Source organism: Tetrao urogallus (assembly GCF_951394365.1).
Source record: "Tetrao urogallus genome assembly, chromosome: 12".
Lineage (NCBI taxonomy): Eukaryota > Metazoa > Chordata > Aves > Galliformes > Phasianidae > Tetrao > Tetrao urogallus.
The window spans coordinates 14944914-14966353 of record NC_136825.1 but is presented as its reverse complement, the minus strand read 5'-3'; the positions used below and the strand labels follow the sequence as shown (position 1 = coordinate 14966353).

The 21440-nt window shown below is 34.5% G+C and overlaps 1 protein-coding gene across 1 annotated transcript in view; it reads left to right on the top strand.

The window, feature by feature from the left end:
- Positions 1–21440, top strand: part of RPGRIP1L (RPGRIP1 like) — a gene marked incomplete at both ends in the record, with an annotated part of 53122 nt that overhangs the window by 8873 nt on the left and 22809 nt on the right. Inside the window, 12 exons of the mRNA XM_079541316.1 lie at positions 3242–3347; positions 6012–6158; positions 6833–6906; positions 9464–9645; positions 12319–12425; positions 12628–12684; positions 13757–13936; positions 14605–14722; positions 15627–16079; positions 17158–17323; positions 19133–19485; positions 20851–21065. Of these exons, the coding sequence (XP_079397442.1) occupies positions 3242–3347; positions 6012–6158; positions 6833–6906; positions 9464–9645; positions 12319–12425; positions 12628–12684; positions 13757–13936; positions 14605–14722; positions 15627–16079; positions 17158–17323; positions 19133–19485; positions 20851–21065 (2158 nt within the window). The remainder of the gene's footprint in view (positions 1–3241; positions 3348–6011; positions 6159–6832; positions 6907–9463; positions 9646–12318; positions 12426–12627; positions 12685–13756; positions 13937–14604; positions 14723–15626; positions 16080–17157; positions 17324–19132; positions 19486–20850; positions 21066–21440) is intronic.

The following is a 21440-nucleotide window of genomic DNA, read 5'->3' as shown; positions in this document are numbered from 1 at the left end:
AACTTGTGGATTGTTAGACTAAACCTTTTCTTAAGTACAAACTTCAATTGCATTTAGCTTGAGTGTTTCCAAATTAAAAGTGGCCAGAAAGCATTATAACCTCATGTTTTGTTGTCTGTGACATACAGTGTGTTAGTTAAAACTTTCAGTCTCAATAATCACAGTTTGTAAGCAGTGAGCTTCAGTACCTTGGATTCTCATGCTAATTTCCACAAATCATTTTAAAAACCATCTCTGGAATGCACCAGTAAAACAGGTATTTGGCATTTATATCTGTTTGTGTTTTCTAGGTTTTTGACTACTTCTGCTTCTTCTTTTGTAAAAATAAGGATGCTTATTTGTCAGGTTTTTTATTCCTTTGGCTTTTTTTTCTTTTTTCTGCAAGGTTGTTCTGGAGTTGCACTTGCTACACTTTGGGATTTCTAGACAGGAAACATCATTTTTGATGATGTACTGCTGACTTCAGTGTTTGAATTATAACATTGCAGACCTGGACTAAAATGTGGAACATGTTAGCCTCATTGTATTTGTATTGTTTTGAGAGACTGCAGCATGTATAGGGCTCTTCTAATTCGTATCAAATATCAAAACAACTTTAATTAGTGTTTCCATATCAGATTTCTCATGCTGAACCTATTTTCCTAAAGATCGTGATGTTTTTGTCATTTTGGTCTAGCTCTATCAGCTAGACAAACAAATACAGACTTTTATATTGGCATTTAAATAACCTTCGTAATGTATGTATGTATGCTTCCAGCTATTGATACCACTGTTTTTGTTTTCTTCAACTATGCTTTCAGTTACACAACGCAAAGGTGTTACTAAAAGGTCATTGTTTTTTCTCTTTATCTTTCACTTCCTTTAAGGGACAAGAGGTAAGGGAAAGAACAATAATGTATGTCAGTATATGATTTTGTTACTTCCCAAGTGTTGTAAAATAAAAGGGTACTGCATATTGCTGTTCTTTTCTTTACTTCTCTTCTTGGTAGTCCTGTCTTGCTCTTTGGTGTAGTCGTGGTTAAACACTGTTAGTCTAGAAGCCTTTTGCTTACTTTGCCAGACAGAGTATATGTGAGCCTAAAAAGTGTAGCAGTGGTATTCTTTATGTTTGTTTTTCTTGTTCTGAATGTGATTAGGAGAATGTTTGAGATCTGCGAGTCCCATTTGAAAGACCTGTCAGGACTCTCTAAGAGCAATCTTGGTTTTGTATCATTGTCCTGCTCATATGGAAGTAAAGACTAGATGCAAGAGATGTGGTTTAATTAGACCTCAATTTTATTAGCTTAGCCATCTGGGAATTACTGGCATAAATTCGTACAGTGCTGGTCAAGATTCTTTAATTAATCATTTCCTTCTGTTGAAGGTTGCTATTGGACCCCCATTTCCACACAGCTGCTCCCCAGTCTATTGTTGGAATCCTACTCTATTGTTTTAATCCAAAAGATATGAGGCCTGGAAAAGAGATTGTTTTCACTGTTCTGCAAATATCAACCCCAAACTTAAGACCTAGTATTTTAAAGAGTCACTTTCTCCTAACTGCATTTCAATTCCAGTCTTTTAATCTAGCTTTTAAATGAAGTTTAGAGTGGAAAAACAGTTTATATTCCTTATTTCTGTGCTTGTGGCAGAAAGTATGTTAGAGCTAAATCAACGTGCTCATTAATCAAGGGTATTGCTACAAAAGGGCACCAGTTTGTTTTCATTTTCTGACTTCATCTGCAGATATGCCTTTGTATCTCCTGGTTCTGCAGCAGAAATTTTGTCTTTTAGGGCAGTAGAGAAAATATTGAATGAGTGATCATGGTGCAGCTTTATTCTTGTAGGTTATTTGTTAAATTTTGAGGAAAATATTACCTGTATTAGAGAAAGGTAACATGGCCTTTTAAATTCTTATTTATCTCCTATTTTAAACCATTCTACAAAATGTGGGAGGATGTTCTGGGAGCAAAATAAGTCAGCTACCTGGGAGGGAGTGTGGATAATCACTTTGTCTTCTGTTCTACTGTTTTGTGACTTCATTTATGGAAAACCAAAATAATCTTCCTCAATTAACTTCCTTAACTAAACCTGAAATTATTTTGCTCTTAAACAGCGTGCTCCTTGTCATGTAGCTTCCTGGGATAAATACTGTTACAATTCTAAGAATGGATAAAAATATGAAAAGTAATTTTTCTCACCTGAGTTTAACTAATTTACTGATAATATCAGTACCCAAAACCTGTTTAAATCAAGTAGTGCTTTATTCATTGTTGAAAAAATAGTTAATGTTGATTGTCAGGAGCCATGGGGTTTACATCTGTACATCATAAATTTCTCTATCATCTGCTCCTTTTTTTACTTAAAAGAGAAGGAAAAAAAAAAAAAAAAAAAGCTCTCTGCTTAAAAAAAGAAGAGGGGGGGGGAAGGAAAAGAAAAAGCCTTTGAAGGCATCGGAGCCTTTGTTTGATGTGTGGAACAAGATTAATAAAAACGTGCCACTACATTAGCTTTTAAATAGCTAGCATGAGACGACGCTGCTGTCTGTACTCACCATAACTTCAATTTATGTAGATAACATGTTTTAGGCACATGATTGTCTTAGCATTGTGTTAGTGTTTCTTGGGGATTTCTGAGTATGTTTATCTCCTGTGTAAGGACAATTAACTTGGCAATGCCAAAACACAATGAACTTTGTTATTTTAAAGCATAAGAGGAAAGTATTTTGCATTCTCAGCTGGTTTACAGATGAATACATTTTTTTGTCTATTTTCTTGGTCCAATCTGGCACTATGACAATTCCTCCAATATACCTAAAACGAATAAATATTGAATGAGAAATTACTTTTCAAATGATCAAGATTTGTTCTGCTAAGTCAGTTTTCTTAACAATATTTCATAGGTGTAAACTGTAAAAGAAAATTCCATAAAATGGTAACAAATACTTTGAAAGGTGGAAAAGAATTGATTGGAAAACAAATAATCTCTAGGTTATGGATTGTTTTCTTTTTCTCTATTATGTAGTGTATGATAAAACCAACATCTCTGCATATTGATTGCTCCTATGAATCCTGAATTACTTACATTCTGTAACATAAATCATAGAAGGCAAAATTAAGTTGGCTACCACATGCTAGATCTTCTCCCAAATGTATTGTAGAAAGTTGATTTCCACGATATCAACTTAACAAGACAAAAATAATGGGACAAGTCATGTTGTCATCTTCAAGCTCATGATGTGTTTCTTTTTAATACGATTTTGAAGGTCAAACATTCGAGACAATGTGGAAATGATTAAGGTCCGCAGACAGCTGTTTGAGAAAAGCAGTGCTCTTTCAAATGTGGAAAGAAAATTTCTCCAGCTTCAAGAGGTAATTACGATTTGGACAGTGACATTGCATTACTCTCATATGATCGTGCTTTAATGGAAGATAAGTATACACATCTCTTGATTCCAAGTTATTGCTGAATACATAAAATTTATGAGAACATCATCAGAAAATGCAGGATCCTAGTGATATGATACTTTTCTGCTTCTTCACAAATGTGCTAGCAGAATTGTGTATGCTTGCAGGGAGTTCATGATTGTTTGTATACACATTTCAATTGGTAAAGCTGAATAATATCTGTTTGCTTAAAAGTTTGTTTAAATTTGAATCAGCCAAAAAGTTGTGAAACTGTGGGATGTTAAGAGCCTAAAATTGTTTTCTGTGTAGTGATATTTAAGTTGAAGTTGCTACCAAACATTTTTGCAGTTTTGTTGTTAAAGAATTTTAATGTAACCAGTTGAGTGAAGGAAATTTAGTAATCTTCATCCAAGAACAAAGGACTCTGAAACTATCTGACTTAAATGCTTGATTATCATAGAATCAGAATTGCTCAGGTTGTAAAAGACCCTCAAAATCATCAAGTCCAACCACAGCCTAACCGTATTACCCTAACTTTAACACTGATGAATCATGTCTCTGAGCACCACCGTCGTATAATTGATTGCAGACTGACCATCCAGGATTTCATGATTTGTAATGTGGAATATGCTAATCAATGCAACTAAAATTTAAGTACTATGAAGAGATAATGCTCTTGGGCAATCAGTACAACTGTTTCTTTTGTGCAGTATTTCTGGGGGGTATATATTCATTCTCTGTAAAAGATTTATTTCGTATTGAGGTACGTTTCCCTAAGGAATGCAATTTTAGACTAGGAACATTAAACCTGAAATTATCATCCCAGTTGTTACCATGACTGGAATCATGGGATATTTTCAATGAGAACTAAATAGAAAACAGCTTTGGCATCATCTAAAGCGAAATGCTGACAGCACTGTCAGGTACAGAAGAATACCCAAGAAAATAATGCACTGAGAGGGAGGAGTAGGGAAGTTAAAGTTTATGAAGAAAGTTAATGCAAAACCATCAGTAGAGGCACAGATGCAGAAGAAGAATGAAGTTGAAGCAAGGAGATTTTACTGGAGGACGTTTTCAGAGCTTTTCATGAGAAGTTTCAAAAAAATAAGTAGATTGAGAACTGATAAGTGAGGAGATTCAGAATCAGCTAGAAGTAGAAATCAAGACCTTGACCACTGGATTTGTTTTCAACCCTTTTGGAATTAAGGGAAGACATAAGAGTGAAGTGGCCTGGGAAAGGCAGCTTTTCCAACGTTTCTTTTGTATTTTTTTTTTCCTCCTGTACGTGTAGTGAGTTGAGTTATTGAAATGGTAAAGAACTTATGAAAAAACTGAATGAGGTGTGGGAAAGACAAGTTCACCTAGACACTTGGAAACAGAAGAATCTTCAAGGCTTGTGATTTCAAGGACCAAAAAAAAAAAAAAAAAAATGGAGAGAACTGAGAAAAGCTGTAGATGACTGATTTTTAAGCTGCCATTTTTTGAAGTTATTGAAAGGCAGTTCACAGATATAGGACAGAGCAAGAGAAGCACTGAAGAAGGACTATTAAAAACTGATGAGTTGTATACTTTATCTCACTCTGGAAGAGTCTGCCACTGTTGTTTGTTCTCCTTCAGATTGTTCTTACGTAGAAATGAGATGTGAGAGGCCAAAGATATGGTCATCGACTGGGTTTTCTGTGGTCTTTTTTCTTTCCTAGGTATTTGTATTTCATGTGAACCTAAACAATTTGCATTGGATTTGCATTCAGCTTCTTCATTTAATTACTTTTTAGGAATATTTTAAGGAAAACATGAAGGTTACAGTTTTTTGTATATAACCATTGAACATTATCTGTTCTTACACATGTATTTGTCATATAGCCATTTTATTAAACAGGAGATTGGCTTTTAGGGTGTTTTTTTTTTTTTTTTTTTTCCCCCAAGTCATAATTCAAATGTGTTTTACATGAAAATATTTTATGAGGTATTATTAAATATTATGAAATGCAGACACTGTAACATTAACTAATATTCTGGAAATAGAGTTTCTATCAGTATCCTTCATTTAATATAAAAATTGGTTAAATGTGCCCTAATAGTAACAATTAGACTAAATTAAAACTTAAAAGAAATCACAAGTCCTTTATTAAATTACTGCTAGTGATGAAATACAGCCTAGTATACTGGGATTATGAAACAGTTATGTATCTACATCTAAGGGTTAACAGATCTGCAGCAAGTTCTGTGATTAACATAACTGTGGTCAGCATTCATTTTTGCTTGCTACTGCAGTGTTTTTGGTCAGCATGTCTAACCACTGTAACCACAGCAAAATCTTTTAATTGTTTAACAGATGTATATCTTGGTTCTTTTCATTATGACTAAATGGGGGGTTTAACGTTCACGAAAGCAACAAGAATGCTACCTTCTCTTGGCCATGTGTAATTGAATTTTTTTCCAGTTTCTTAGTTCAAGAGTGTCTCCTATTGACCACGTTGAGAATATGTATCAAATGCTGCCAGGAGGGAACACTGTTAGAAAATCACTAATTACAATGATCACTGATTACAGTGATAACATGTTACAATATTCTGCATATTTTTTGACTCCGCCTCCCCATGATTTTCTTCTTTTTTTTTTTCGTAGAACCAGAGGAATTTGAAGACTAGCCATGATCAGTTAATAGCAAAAAGTGATAAGCTGAGTCTCCAGCTTAAAGAGGAGCAGTTAGAGTGCCTTCGTCTTAAAAACGAATTGCAGTTGGTGACTATTACCAAGCAAAGGACAGAGGAGGTGAGATTGTGTCCAAGATGGCTAGAAACTGCTTTGGGTGATATACACAGATAAGGGAAACTACCTTTTCATTGCTGAAGAGTAAATAGACTTTTCAAATGTATTTAGAAGACTGACCTGATCATACCACAGCTAACGCATTGGAGAGAAAATCCCATGGTTGCTACTTGCATTTCATAAAGTTGCAAACCATACTTGTCAGCCAAGCTGCGTAATCACTGCACCAGTGTTTGGACATTGAAGAAATGCACAGAATTTCATTATCAATTCTAATACTTAACAAGTGGTATGTTAAGGAGAAGCAGTCATAATACTTGACTCGTTGATCATATTTTGCTATTTATTTACTGAATTAAGCATTTCTAATGCAAAAAAAAAAAAAAATTCTACAGCTTAAGACAAAAAAATAACTAGATACTCTTGTTCTTCAGCTCATGCATGCTGACTCACAACCTCACATGAGGATTATGAGAGAGCTCGTGATATGGTGGAAAAAAAGTTTTTGAAGTATTTTGTAGCTTATTAGACACGGTTGTATGAAAAAGACTAGTAAGACTTCCTGACAATACTTACAGTATCAAGTTTTAAGTAATCATCTTTTTAAATTCTTACAGTTTACTGTTTGATATTTCCTTACTATCTTTTTGCATTTAAAATTTTCTTCTTCATTTTAGTTACAGGAAAGAATAAATGATCTAGAGCGAGAGAAGGAAGTCTTGAAGGAAAACTATGATAAGCTATCAAACAGGTAAATCATTTAATTAAATCTACTGTTTAATGGACAACCTTTTCTGATGCCAGTTAGAACAATGCAAGCATATTAGAGCATGCCTGTTGCCTGCTGTGGGCAGGCCAGTGTCCACAAGTGCCAGGTTATTAATGTTTCCTTGCGGGTTTTTTTTTTTTATGATGTTGTTTTTTGTTTGTTTTTTCACAAGGGCTGTAAAAGACGAGCCCTTTTCTTGAAAATGTCATTCTATTGGAAGCTCCTTTCAAAGTTGATGGGAATTTTGCCAAGACTAAGGCTGAAAATTAGATCTGAAAAGTTTACAAAGAACAAGTATGAATTTGTCAGTTGACTCTTATTATGTAGTTACTATCCAAGAAAACAATTCATTTGGATTAAAGATTGAGAGGAATTGTTTTCATATGACCTTGTAATGCAAATCTAGAAATGCTTAAACCCTCTCCAAAGGAAGCGGTGCCAGATGTGGTTGACCATTTATAGTTACCCAGATGGCTCTGTCTCCAGTCGAATACAGTAACTGTGCAAAGAAATTGCACATGAACTCAAGTAACAGTAATCTTAAAATTCAAAGGGAGAAAACAGCAGAAGTGGGCTCTGTTCAAAGGGACATGAATATTAGCATTATATAGGCTTCTTGCCAAACTGATGTTCATTTAAATATCTAAATGCTGAACTACTATCAGAAAATAACATTACTGTGTTATTTATTTTTGTGACAGCATAATCTTTGAAAAACGGAAGTAATGTGTAGCTGCATATTTATGTGAAGTAAGTGTACATAAAGATATTGAATGCATGTATAGCTAGACACAATGGTAAAAAAAAAGCTCAAAAATTTTAAAAGTTTGAAAACTAAAGATATAAATTATCTTATCTTGCTAAGATTTATTCTTTCCTTATCAAAGCCAGTCACACTTCGAAGAGTGGTAAGTCTAAGCAATTGTAAACCATGCTGTCTTTTCTGCAGCTGTGTAACATTACCTACCAAAGTGATTGTGGGTTCTGTGCATTGTATTTACTGCATACTATGTTCAAAACTATGGCACAGCAAGGTTAAGTATATGTTATTGTAGGACTGGAATTATTGGTTAAGTTCACACGTGCTGTGAGAGGCACCATCATCCTGTATGACAGTACGTATTTAGAGAACTGTCTCAAAAAATAGGTGTTTTTTTTTTCAATCCAAATAGAGATTGGATATGGGTTGAGGAAAAGAATTTAGGGAGTGATGAAAGTATTTTTATGAAGACTGGGAGTTGAGAATGTAAACTCTTGCTAAAGGTGTTGGAGCTGAGAATTCAAGCTACATTTTTTCTTTAATCTTCAAGTCATTCTTCAAATATGCTGTAGGTATAAATTCATTTTTATGTACTCACAAACACTTTGTGTAGTCATTGCCCTCAAAACTGGCAGTTGCTATTCAGTCAGCATGTACAGTCTTCCAAACTATGTGGGCTGTCCCTTCTGCCCTATTTCTTTCCTCTCTTTGTTTCTTTTTTTCCAGTTGTGGCTTTTGTTATGTGAAATTCTGGAATAGATAGATGAATGGATAGATCGATGGATAGCTGAATGGCAGAAGTACAAAAAGAAAAGTTATTTTTTTAACCAGATAGCTTCACCAAAGTGCATAGTGGAGAGAACTCACTTATTAATGAATACTATTGTCAGTAAACTGCTTTATGACTGTTTTTAAGATGAAGGGCATTTTTCTGGTCAATAATGCAACTACTTGATAATAATAACACGAAGACCATAGTACTCAATGTATAAATTACAAGAAAATGCAGCATTTACTATGTCTTCTTACCCACTGGGAGTTGTACTGTAAATTAGGTAACGTCTTTACTTATATTTCAGTCTTAACTGCACATTTTGTTGTGGTTTCAGCAGTTCTGATTCTGTGTCTATGCAATCCTTACTACACCCAGATTGGTAGTTTACAAGTAAATAATGTGTTACAGGAAAAATAATTATTCTAATGTCTGCCCACCTCAGTTTTTTATTTCTTTAAGTGGAAGAAAGATTACTTATTATTTCTTAATCGGTATCAGAATTGTTGTTCTACATTATGAGAAAGCTGTTGTCACTTTGTGGTCAACGTTTCTTTGAACAGGCAACTGACTTTAGGCTCTGCATCTTTCACAGATTTAAAAGAAATCAGGTGGGTGATCCTAGTTCTCTGCATTAAGAGGTTTTGTATGCGGAAAGAATGGTTTTGTTAGTTGTCAGTTGCTGAGGTTTGAAGCTGTGGATTACTCTGGAATACGCATCTGAATTCCTTCTCTAGTCCCACAAATGTTGTGTGTTGCCAACTTTTCTGACTTTGGAGCTCTAAATTAAGGCCAGTTCCTTTGCTCATCCCACAAACTCTTTCATGTTTTTTAACCACAGCCTGAGAAAGGCGCCTTGGTTTCAACAGCAGCAGACCAGCATATGTTTACTTAATTCCTAAGACATGATGACAGCGGTCTCTGTGCCACAAAAGGCTTTCTTCTTTATTATTTTCTGTTGAAGTTGATTTTGAAAAGTTCTTCATATGCCACATGTTTTATTGCAGTGTCTTCAGTGTGACCCGTAAACAGGAATGGAAATTAAAGGAAGAGCAACTGAAACTGCGAATTGCTGAACTAGAGACTGCTATCAAGTCTAGTTTAGCCGAGAAAGATGAACTAGAGACTGCTATCAAGTCTAGTTTAGCAGAGAAAGATGAAATCCTTGACAAGCTCAAAGTAGAGAGAGGTACATTTTTGAAGTAACTGTTTTTTCATGATGTGAATTTCTCTGGTGTTGGAGTATGGATATATTCTGCAGAAAAATGTAGTTTCTTAGTAGTGGTGAATTCAAAGCTGACTTTTACAAGGACGTGGAAAAGCGTGGTTAAGTTATGACTATCCTTAGTACAGAAATTGACTCAATACAGGTTATGTGTTGAATGAAGATTCTTAAACTCCAATTGCATTAATTCTTCAGTGGGTCAATATTTTCCCCCTTATAGGCAAGAAGACAGTCTTTTTCCACTTTTAAGCCACTAGTCTAAATTCATTTATTGTGTGAGTACAATAAATGGTACATGAAATCTGTATAGACCCTTCAATTTAGTGAATTTAGATTATTTTTGTATTTTGAGTGTACACACATTTTTATTCACAGTTGTGTACATTTACAGTAACAACAGGTTTGTTCTTCTCAAAATCTGATTTCATATGTGTTTTTCCTGTGATGTAGAACAACTCAGGGAATCTTTAGAACCTAGCAATCTGTTATCTCAATATTGTGATATATTGTGCCAACAAGAAGTTTACAGAAAGAGAACGGACAGGAAGTAAACCAAATACTCTACAGATTTTTTTCCTTAAGTGTGTATTTTTAAGAGGTAGCACACTTGTGGTCAGTCTAACAGAATGAAATGAGAGAACTTGTAAGTAGTTTGTATGATTATGGCTCATGTTCACCTTTACCAGCCCTTCCCAAAATAGGCCTTCAGGGCTTATAGATCAACAGGATACTATGTTTTCAGTTTCAGTTGCATTGAATTTGCTACAGCTTAAGTGGATTTTCTAACATCCTTCAAGGTCTATACATCTAGGATTTTTGTCTTTGGAAAAACTTAAGCAGTGTAATATTTTGGGGTATCTGTCTTCACTGCCATCATTTTTAAAAGCAGAAGAATTGAATTACTTTTTGTCCTAACTGGATGCCTAGAACTAATGCAGAACTTCTCTCATGCTTACCCTTAATAGTTTGCCATATTAAAAATATCTATAAAACCTTCACTGGGGCTATTAGAAAAGCAGTGAACTAAGATTGCTGCTGTGGACAGAAAACGACAGAAAATCAGTGACAGTTTGATGAGTGCTTGAAGAGGAATATCTTGTCTCCTCATTCCTGAAAAAAGCTCCAGCTCAGATCTCAGTTTATAATGTAGGAAAAAGAAACAACATCAGCATGGGAGATTCTTTTTTTTCCTGTGAGAGACCCCCCACCCAACAGCCATTGAATATATTACCTCTGAGAATCTACAAGTTACCGCCCTCACCGCTGTCTCACTCCTGTATTTATCAGAAGGCTTAACTGTTTTCTTATATACTTGATTATTTTTAGCTTTTTTTTTTTTTTTTTTTTTGAGCTTAGTGTAGTCTCTTCTCAGATGTACAAATACGTTGCTTTTTTCTCGTGACTGCAGAGAATTAAAGCTTTACTGGTTAGTTGGTATTTGAATTGAAAATGGCTCCTGCGGACTCCCAGCATGCATGGGTGAGAAGACTGCTGTGTAAAGGATCAATGAATGGTTCTACAGATGATTTATTTTTAGTGAAGATGTCATTTGATATATAAACTCTGCAAAATTAAAACTAACCTGATGTCAGTTTTTGAAACATGCCCAACCCCTTGAGACCAGTATTTCAGCCACCTGTTTCCTTCTGAGTTCAATACTCAAAACTGAATAGCTATTCTGTGAAAATAGTGAAGTTGTGCTTCGTGCCCTGAAGGTCAACGGGAAAAGATTCCAGCATTAAAATGATATTGTGGAATATCTGTTGAAAGCTATAGTATATATTCTCAACTAAGTGTGTAATATTATACCCATCAACTCCCACCAGTGCAGATGGGAGTTACAACAGCTAATGCTTGCCTGTCAAGCTGACAGTTAACGTTTCTATCGTTCTGATCTGGAATATGAATTCATGGTATTTCAATGCATTATATAAAAAATGCAGCAGAAAAAAAAAGGTGAAAATACACTGTTCTCAAGAGAATAACTTAACTGGGGAGGAGAGCGTACAGGAAAGTACTACTTGTTCCTTAGAAACTTCTGTGTTTTTTAAAACTTGTCTGTGTGAAAGAAAGCAGGCTGCTATAGCTAAATTATTTGTTCTAATCCTGATGTTTTTTCTATCACAAGACAAATTTCTTCCTGTTGCTCCTGATAAGTCAGTGTGGAAATAGCTCTGCATTAGTGGGTATTTATAGAAAATCTCTTCGTTCATTGACTGAGAAGTGAAATTGTGTTAAGTTATTCAGACTGAGAACTCAGACTCTCTCTTGTCTTCCCCAGCCTTCCCCAAAAGCAAAAACCCAGTGAAGTCATACTATATAGCCTTGCCTATTGGTCTGTCTGCAAATATGTGAAGTGTAGATTTTTGATGCTGTCAGTTCAATCCTCATAAATGTAAGAATGTTTTGGTTGGTTTTTTATTTTAATCTGTACACATCTACCAGACCTAAGCAGGTTCCTACCCAGCTCCCTCCTAGTTTGCTGCTAGTATAAGATTTCAATGTAGAATGTATTTCAATGTAGATGTAGTTTCTACATCTTTCAGTGTCATTTTAATGCATATAGTAATATGAAAAAGCAAGCTGATTTTGGTTATAGTTGAGTTAAGCAATGTTTTGTTATTTCCCAATGTTCAGATCAAAAGGAAAAGCTGATGCAGGAGAACAAAGACCTGCAATCATCCTACCTGGAAAGTAAGCAAGAGCTAGATGAACTGAAAAATCGCATGAATTCATTGACCAAGGTAAAATCTTCTTTTTAGAAAACGACCAAGAAAAACATTCTGTGCTTTATTTGTAGTGCAAATACTTCTTGAAAGTAAAAGAATAATATTCAAAATGTCATGTCTAGTGGTCTTGTGAGAATGCATCTTGTTATCCTGAATGTGTTTCTTCAATGTTCATTCACATCTGATACCACCTCTTCACTGAGTATTTATCTTTCAGGAATGTTATGTTGATGTTGATGCAACAGAACTCAATGAAGCTCTCTTGCTCATAAAGATAACTTGCAAAGAATTCTTTGTTTTTTTCTTCTTCATTTTTAAAAATGTTTTAGTTCTTGGTTCACTGTTTCCTGTTACCTGTTTCGGACACAATGCCTTAGGTTCTCAAGGGCTGGATTGTTTCTGCAGTAGTTCGTGCTTCCTGCATATATGTGTGCACAGGTCATTTTTCAGTTACAATGAAGCAAAAGGAAAGATGAAAATTTTGAGAATGAAATTTAAAGTTACCTAGATTTCACTAGGATTTCATACCTAGAGTTGTGTAGGATTTGCAATAATGCTAAAGGGGAATTCAAGCCAGATTCTGTAGTGTTTTCTGAAAAGCTTGCTCTTTCTCATTTAAATGAGCAATCACACTATCTTGTTCTTCCTGTAATGTTGATTATAAACATCTTCTTTTTTTAATTCTTTCATTTGTTTTGAGCACATTCTAACTGTAGCTCTGAAAAAGTGCTAGAGCAACCTCACAGCTAACTAGTTGCCCTGTCTATGTTTACTAATAGAGAAATACATAGAAAAAGCTGTTTTTTTTTTTTCTCTTGCTCATAAGTTGTAGCTTTATTTTTTGTCAGAACTGAATTGAAAGTGAGCAGGAAAGAATTGAGTGCTTTAAGTTTCCACTGTTCTTGAAGACTTGCATTTAATTTAAACCATGTTTACTGAAATTTATAAAGTTTACGATAAGTAGAATCTTACTGCTACTTGAAAGCTAATAATTCTGTAATGATAACAAAAGAAGTAAAGCAAGAAGATGAAAAATGAAACATCAGTATTAGTACTAGCAGTAATGTAGGCTTGGGCATTCACTGGAGCGTAGTTATCGAGTATATAGAAGGTAAATGCATGAGGTGGATTGAGAAGAGTGATTGCTTCTGAATATCTCATACATTTGAAATGTACAACAATTGGAAGTTTACATTACTAAATAAAATTGTGGCGGGTGCAGGTCCATGGCACTTTTATTTTGTGTTACCATGTGTCCTCCTTTCAGTGCTATATTAAACTATGCACAAAAACATCTAGATATTTTGCAAGAGTAATTCTCTAGTAATTTTTAAAATTTGCTCTAGGTTCGAAAGCAGCAGCAGAATGGGGACCTTTTATGTTTGGAAAAAGAAGGTGATGGTAGCCCTGAAGATTTGGAACATTCCATGAAGAAGCTGCAATTAATACATGTGGAAACAGTGCACGAACTTGAAAAGACAAGGAATATGTTAGTTGTACAGCATAAGATTAACAAAGGTTACAAGGTATTAAACTCCACTCATAGTGGTAGATAACACAATGATAACATTTCAATATCTGTAGCACTGGAACTTGTTCCATCATGAAAAAATGAAGTTATAATTCAAGCTTCCAAATTCATCATCCAAGCCAGTCTGTTTTATGAAGTAACCTAACATAAAATTTGTTCATGCTGAAAGAAGTGTTCAAAAACCACAAGATCCAAATAACTGCAATTTCAATCTTTTAACTCACCCTGTTTAGAGCCCTTAAGCTTTTGGTTTCATGGGATTATCTCAGAGCTCTTATCAGGCCCACACAGGAAAAACAGTACGCGCACTTATCTATGAAGCTTCCTTTTCCACAGCGCTCTGCTTTCAGCCTCTTGTGCTGGATTATTGCAGATGATATTTTGGTTTTCATTTGATCCATCTGAGGTTTAATAATACAATCTTTACAAAAACTATTAGGAATATTATTCTGAATGAATCACTAGTCAGTTTTCCTCAATAATAATTTTAGATTTTGCTAAAATTAGAACTGATTGCTGTGGTGTTGAATTAAAATTTGCTATTTTTCTTTACTGCAAATTCTTAAACCTAACGGTATTTTCTCTTTTGTAGCCAAAAGCGTGTGCAATATCAATGTAGATATGCTTCAGTGGTCCTTTTCACATGTAATTTTTTTTTTTCAGACTGAATTTGAGGCAATGGCGCAGAAGATGGAAAGTCTACAGAAAGGCTATGAGTTAAAAATAGAAAAGTATCTCCATCTTCTTGATAGTAGGGCTGAATGCATCAAAAAACTTGAAGGTATTTTTGAATCATATTTAATTCCTTCAATTTTTTTTATTGTTCTTAGATTGTAAAGCTTGTTCGTCGGGTGAAACGCCTTTTAATTCTTGAAACTAACAGAAAGATCAGGTCCTCCATGGCCCGTTATCTATATGATGTTTTATTGACTTGTTACTTATTAAATAAAAGTCAAGAAGGTGCTTTATATGCTGCAACTGTTGCAATATAAGTGGCCAAGCCTCTATGGGTAAATTATGTGTTTGTGGTCAAATTTTTTTATTTTGCTGTTCAGTAATTACGTAACTTTTTGTGTGTTGCAAAACCTCTCAAAGTTATGGCATAATATGCCTACAGAATATTTTAACATCATGAATCTGAAATTGTTTTGATGACCTTATTGTATAGTATAAATAGAAAATGGAAGCCCGAAACGGGATAACTCACTAAGCTCAATGTAACAACATTCATCATATTTTGTCTCCAAGTTGCATGTTCTGTGCTGAAGGACTGCGTGATGATTTATGTCTTAATTCCGTAACCATTTATTCTTTCTTTCCTCAGCACATAATATAATTTGTAGTTCAACCCTTCAAAAATACACATCTTAAGTTTCTGCTGAATTTTAGCATAAAAATACTTACTTTGATCATCATATGAGGCTTCTGCATTTTGGCTTTTTACTGTTATTAATTTCTAGCAGTCTGTCTTATACTGATGCAACTGCATTGTGTGTATTTTCAGCATGCTAAGCTAGCCATGGATGTCTGATTTGAAGTGTGCAATTTGTGTCGGTTGTTTGTTTTTTATTTAAGAATTTAATATTGTTAATATAATTGAATTATACTTTTACTTCTCTGAGCAAGCATGAATTATATTTGATTTTTAAACAGTCATGTTGTAGCTCCCATTTTCTTTATTGCAGCCCAACTGAGAGATGTTGTCTACAGTACTAAACGGTACAAACCCAGACCAGAAATACTGCCAGTCAATCCAGTGAATAAATCTGATGCAACTCTACATTTAGAAAGAGGACAGGGCCTTTTTGAAATTCATATCAACAGAGTGATCTTGTCTTCTGCAGCTGTGCATGCTTTTGGTGACCATGAACCTGCAACTTTTTGTTGTTTTACATTTTATGACTTCCAACTTCAAACAACTCCTGTTTTGTATGGAAATACCCAGTTATATCACTTTACTTCTCAGCATCGTGTGAAGATTGATGACTGCTTCTTGAACTACATGAGGAATAGCAGTATCACTCTTGAGATTCATCAGGCATATGGCAGAGACCATGAAGCAGTAGCAATATGCCAGGTGGCCCTCCATGAAGCCCTGGAACAGAATGCGAGGATCTACGGCTCGGAAGATTTAGTCGGTAATTAACATATGAAAAAGTATTTTGTTTGGTGTGATGATGTGACCAGTGATCTATGTTTGATCACCAATTAATTTCTGTATTGCTATTTAAAAAGAAAAGGGAATGGATTAAAAAAACTTTTACATTGGATGTGCAGCATTTTTGTTGATTCTAGCTCTTCAGACAGGTACAATTTTACCAATAATCAATGAGTACAAAGATGACATTAATAAAATCACCTGATGTGACATATTAGAAGTTTACTACATGCTGAAAATAGCATTAGAGAATCTTGTCTAAAAATAGCAGGAGATTCTTTGTCTTGTACAAAAGTTACTTACCAAGTGTAATTAGACAAGTAAAGGTGATTTTATTAAGATAGTATTACGTTTCTCAATATAATTATATGATGACAGCGTGGAGAAAAGTAGTTAGAGCAATGTTCTTGTTTGCACTGTTGTACTACTCATATTTCACTGTTTTTCTATGAACACTGCAGAGAAGATCTTCAAAATCTGACATTCTCTTTCATTTTTCATTATTGTTTTATATATTATTTGTGGTTTAGTTGTTTAATGCAGGCTTCCTTCATTCTCTAAGACCACTGTTTATACAAGGTGGCTTACTTAACTACTTACTTAACTATGAAAAAATAATTTCAATCAGATCTTGTAATGAACTTAAATGAAACTAAATTATTTTACTCTCACATATATAACTAATCTGATGAGTGTAATATGCATGAAAACCTAAAATGTTTCTGCTTTATAAGACTGTCAAATATCAGTGCTTGATACTTGGCCCAAATGTCATAGTTATCTACCCTCACCCTTCATCAATATGTAACAGAAGAAATTATGGTTGTAGTTATAACTGTTAAGTCTGCTGAAGAGGTAAGAGGTCTGCTTGTAATTAATACTCACAAAGCATCAAAAGGGCAGAAAAGGTCTGGTTACAGTAGAAAATACTTCAAATAGTAGGATCTACAGTGGGGTTTTGGTTTGGCTCTGGGATGTGTTGTTGTTTCTTTTAATTTAAATCATTGTTTTGAAGTCATTCTAAGATGAAGTGAAAGTGTGATTCCATCTTTCCTTAGGAGTGAATGGAAACGTCGAAGGTTTTGGTACTTTAGAATACTGGATCCGGTTCCGAGCTCCTATGGATCGATCCATTGGTCTTTACAAAGAGAAGTCCAAAGCTCGAGGGTATATGAAACCCAGTTTGAGGGAAGACGGATCACCATTCCAGGTATGCTTGGTTTTGTATTACGTAGTTTTGGATTAACTCTTGGATTTTATTTTTTTTTTCCCCATTGCATTTTCTTTTTTCCACATTGGCACAGCTGGAGTTCTGCTGAAGAGGCAAAGTCTTAAACTTCAGTTGCTTACTTTTATAGACTGTCATTAGAACATTTGAAATTATTACATAAATATTGTATTTATTTTTCTTAACCTGTAAAAGCCAGATTTTGTTTACATTGTATCGTAGTGGATTATTCAGGAATGTTAAACCAGCCAGGTCTCAGTGAGGTATTACAGATGAAGCAATTGTTCAGAAAGTTTTAAAAGTTCATAATGTTTGCATACATTGACATTGAGATAATAAAAAACTTTTTGTTATCTTTGGGCTTGACAACAGTGTAACATTTGCTTTAAATCAGTTTTTACTCAAAGGTATTTTTAACTCCAAGATATTTTTAACTGACTCTTAAAATCTGGCCATTGTGAAATGCTCAAATCTGTAGTTTTCTCTATTTTTTTATTGTTATTTCTAGCTACGTTACAAATCCAAACACAGATGGAAGATAAGGCACATGGAGCAGAGCATTTTGTTGTAGTTATTCTAAAACTGGAAATTCAAGCAATTGAAATATGCTGGTTGTTAAGGAGGAAATAGAACAGGAGAAATTGCGGAAATGAACAGTTTTTAAAGTAGATGTTTGAAACACTGCAGTTCTCAGAGATGCTTCATACAGAAACTGAAAGTCATGTAGAAATGGTGTAGGTGGTTACATTATGTTACAGTTTCTATTAGTCTGGAGCTGCAGAAATACCTTCAGTTGTGTGTTCCAAAATTTAGGTTTTCACTAGTTAAACACATAAATATAAAACTCCGTCCTTTATGAGTGGCAGAAATCATGGAAATGTGAGCTATACATAAACTGCTATAAAGACTCTTTTTCCCAATTCTGTTTGTAGCCTAGAAATAATAGTGTAAAATGTTACACATTCAGGAAAATCTGAAACTATCATGATTGGCTGTCTCTACCAATTTCATTGTGGGTTATTTAATAAAAATATTTACCATGTTATCATGCAAAATCAAACTGATTCATGTTCCCCCAAATACCACAAGACAGAACTCTGAGTTCCATAAGCCAGATAATTACGTACGAAGAATGAAATTAGCTGTGACACATTAGCATAAAAGAAAGCAGAGCCTTATGGGGTGAATGTAGTTGGGGATTGCTTCTTTAAAGACAGTTGTATGATTTGGGCTTTTGTGCTGTTCTTTAATTTTTATTAATTTACCCATTTTCTTATTCCACTTCAAACATATATTTTTGCTGTTTGTGTGCTGATTTTTGTCATTTCTTTGTTAATACAAAGGTTTTGGAGAAAGAAAAGGGAAGGCAAATCTGCTGTGCTATTTTAATTATTGAACAGTACATATATAAAGAACTGCAGTTCTTTTTGTCTTGACACAGAGTAGCTTTCAAAATCAGACTCCGTGGTTTTAAAGTGGCATAATCATTCCACTTAAAGTGGAATCATCCTTAACACTTTGCTACCATGATAATTAAATGGCAAATAGGTCACAATATTTTAGAAGAATTAGGCAAATAATCACATTCTTGAAGGGATTAATCTCTTATCTCCTTACACCTGCAATCAAAGAGGGTTGTAGTTGAATTTATGGAATGAATTAGATTTTGGCATAGAAAGTTAAACAGTAGTTGGATGTCATCTAGATAACTTATTTGTTCTATTTATGTATCTCTTAGTATGCCGACATAAGAATTCTAATTTTTAAATTCAACTTCTTTTTCATATAAAACAGCCAATTCCCAGAGCTGCCCAAGTCAGCACTTCAACAGATGGCGATTTAAATGAGCTCCTTGTTACAATAAAATGTTGTAACCGTCTACAATCCCAAAAGAAACATCTTCAGCCAAATTCGTATGTTGTCTACAAGTTTTTCAATTTTGCACACCATGATACTTGCATCATTCCTAGCAGCAGCAACCCAGAAATAGATGACCATATGTGTTTCCAAATGCCAATGACTGCAGAGTTAGACCAGTACTTGAAATGGGAATCCTTAACATTTTATGTATTTGATGATGCCAAAGTGGGAGAAGATGGCTATTTAGGGAAAGCCAATGTGCCTCTTATTCCCTTAGCATCTAACAGATCTATCTCAGGTAAGAATTTGATCTCTTCAAACCTAACAAAATCTTCACTTCTTGTTTAATATATCTTTTAAATATCTTTAGAACTTCGCCTAGTGAAATTTGGAGTATCTCAAAGAATAGAGATCTACTGTCAGGTTGGCACTTGTTCCAGTGTTTGATTTCCTCTGTGATTTAAAAAAATAAATAAATAAATAAAAGAAGGAAAGCACCTTTTTCTTTCCAATATTTCAACTTAACTGTTGGCTCTCCTCTTCCTGCTGTGCACCCATGGTTCCATCTTTTCTACATTCTACAAGTAGTGGCTGCAGACAGCAATAACATACCTCCAGTCAGAGCTGTCTTTTCTGAAGGTCAAGCAAATCCACTTCTTTGAGGCTCTTCTATGTCATGTGCTCCAACTCCCTGAATTTCTTGGTAGTCCTCCAATTGACTTGCTCAAATGTGTCAATGTCTGTTGTTGTGCAGGAGTGGCCACAGTATTCCAGATGCCATCTCATAGGTGTTAAATAGAGTAAGAATTCTGGCTGATGGAATCTGGAGTGCAGTTGGTCTTCATTGTTGCAAAAACACAGCTTTACTGGCTCCTATTATGTTACTCAAAACAGGACCAGTTTTTTTTTTTTTCTCTTCCCTGCAAGGAAGGCTGCTTGTTGCTTATCAACCCCCAGCCTCTACTGCTTCTTGAAGATATTCTGGGGCAGATGCAGGACTTTGCATTTGCTATCATAGAACTTCAGGACTGTCAGGCCCATTTTTCCATTCTGTGTGAAATTCACCCACAAATTAATATCATTTACAAATTTGCTGTGGCATATATAACGCAAAACCTACTTAATGATTGTTTTGATTACCAACTATAAGGTGCATATGGAATTGTTTATTGAAAATTTTATGATATGATTACTGTAAAATGTAATTTATAATTACCTCCACAGAAAGGGAAAATAGGTGAAAAATTCCAAGTGAATTTAATGTTTCATCTTTGATAAATATTTGGCAATGGATGGATTTTAAAATTCAATTTATATATTTAACAAAAATAAGTATTAGTAGAAGATGAGAATGTTTAAGTTAAAAATTTTGAACCATGTTAGTAAGAATTACTTATCTTGTATTAGGTTACCAGAGAACCTACAAGACATTTTGAAAGGATGTAGTAGTCCTGTTCATACTAAATTCTGTATTTCTGAATATCTTTAATATTAATTAGGTATACTTGACTCTAAAAAAACACAGTATTGTGGCTTTATTCCAATAATGAAATACTTAGTAAAATGGGGACTGCAAAAACTGTTGTGCTTGAATCATGTTTTGCTTTGCACTGCAATTCACTGTATCCAACCTATTCAGATGAAATTTACTTTTTATTGTCAGGTACATTTGAAATAACAGATTCTGAAAGAAGAGTTACTGGTGCTATCAGAGTTATGTTAAAGTGGAAGTTTGCCTACCAACCACCGAGTGGAGCCGCAGTGGCTTCAGACTCAGAGAGTTACATTCAGAATAAGAAATCAGTGGCGCCTAAATTAGTTTCAGAAGAAGAAACTCAACCTCCAACCTTCTCTCCTTCTTTAACTTCATCAGTGACAGTAAGTAATGTAACAAACTTGAAAAAGCTAAGAGATATGAAAGACCTACTGCAGCAGATCACTTAGATCTTCTCTGATGACCAGGATTTGTCCTTACTGTAAAACAGCGCGTAGTACAAATGCTTCATGTAACTTCCATCTTGGACTTCCATTGGGAAGTAAAATCTTTCTTGTATTCAAAACTTTTTGAAGATAAGCAGTAGTAACTCATTCTTTCAGATGTATGATACTGCTTAGGATACTCCTACAATAATTTCTCACATGGAACTCATTTTGCATTCCATAGATTTTCTGTAGAGTGTTACACTCATTTGTGGCTTAATTCTGGAAGAGATCTCAGTTTTTGGGGAAATTATTCAAAGAAAAACTACATCA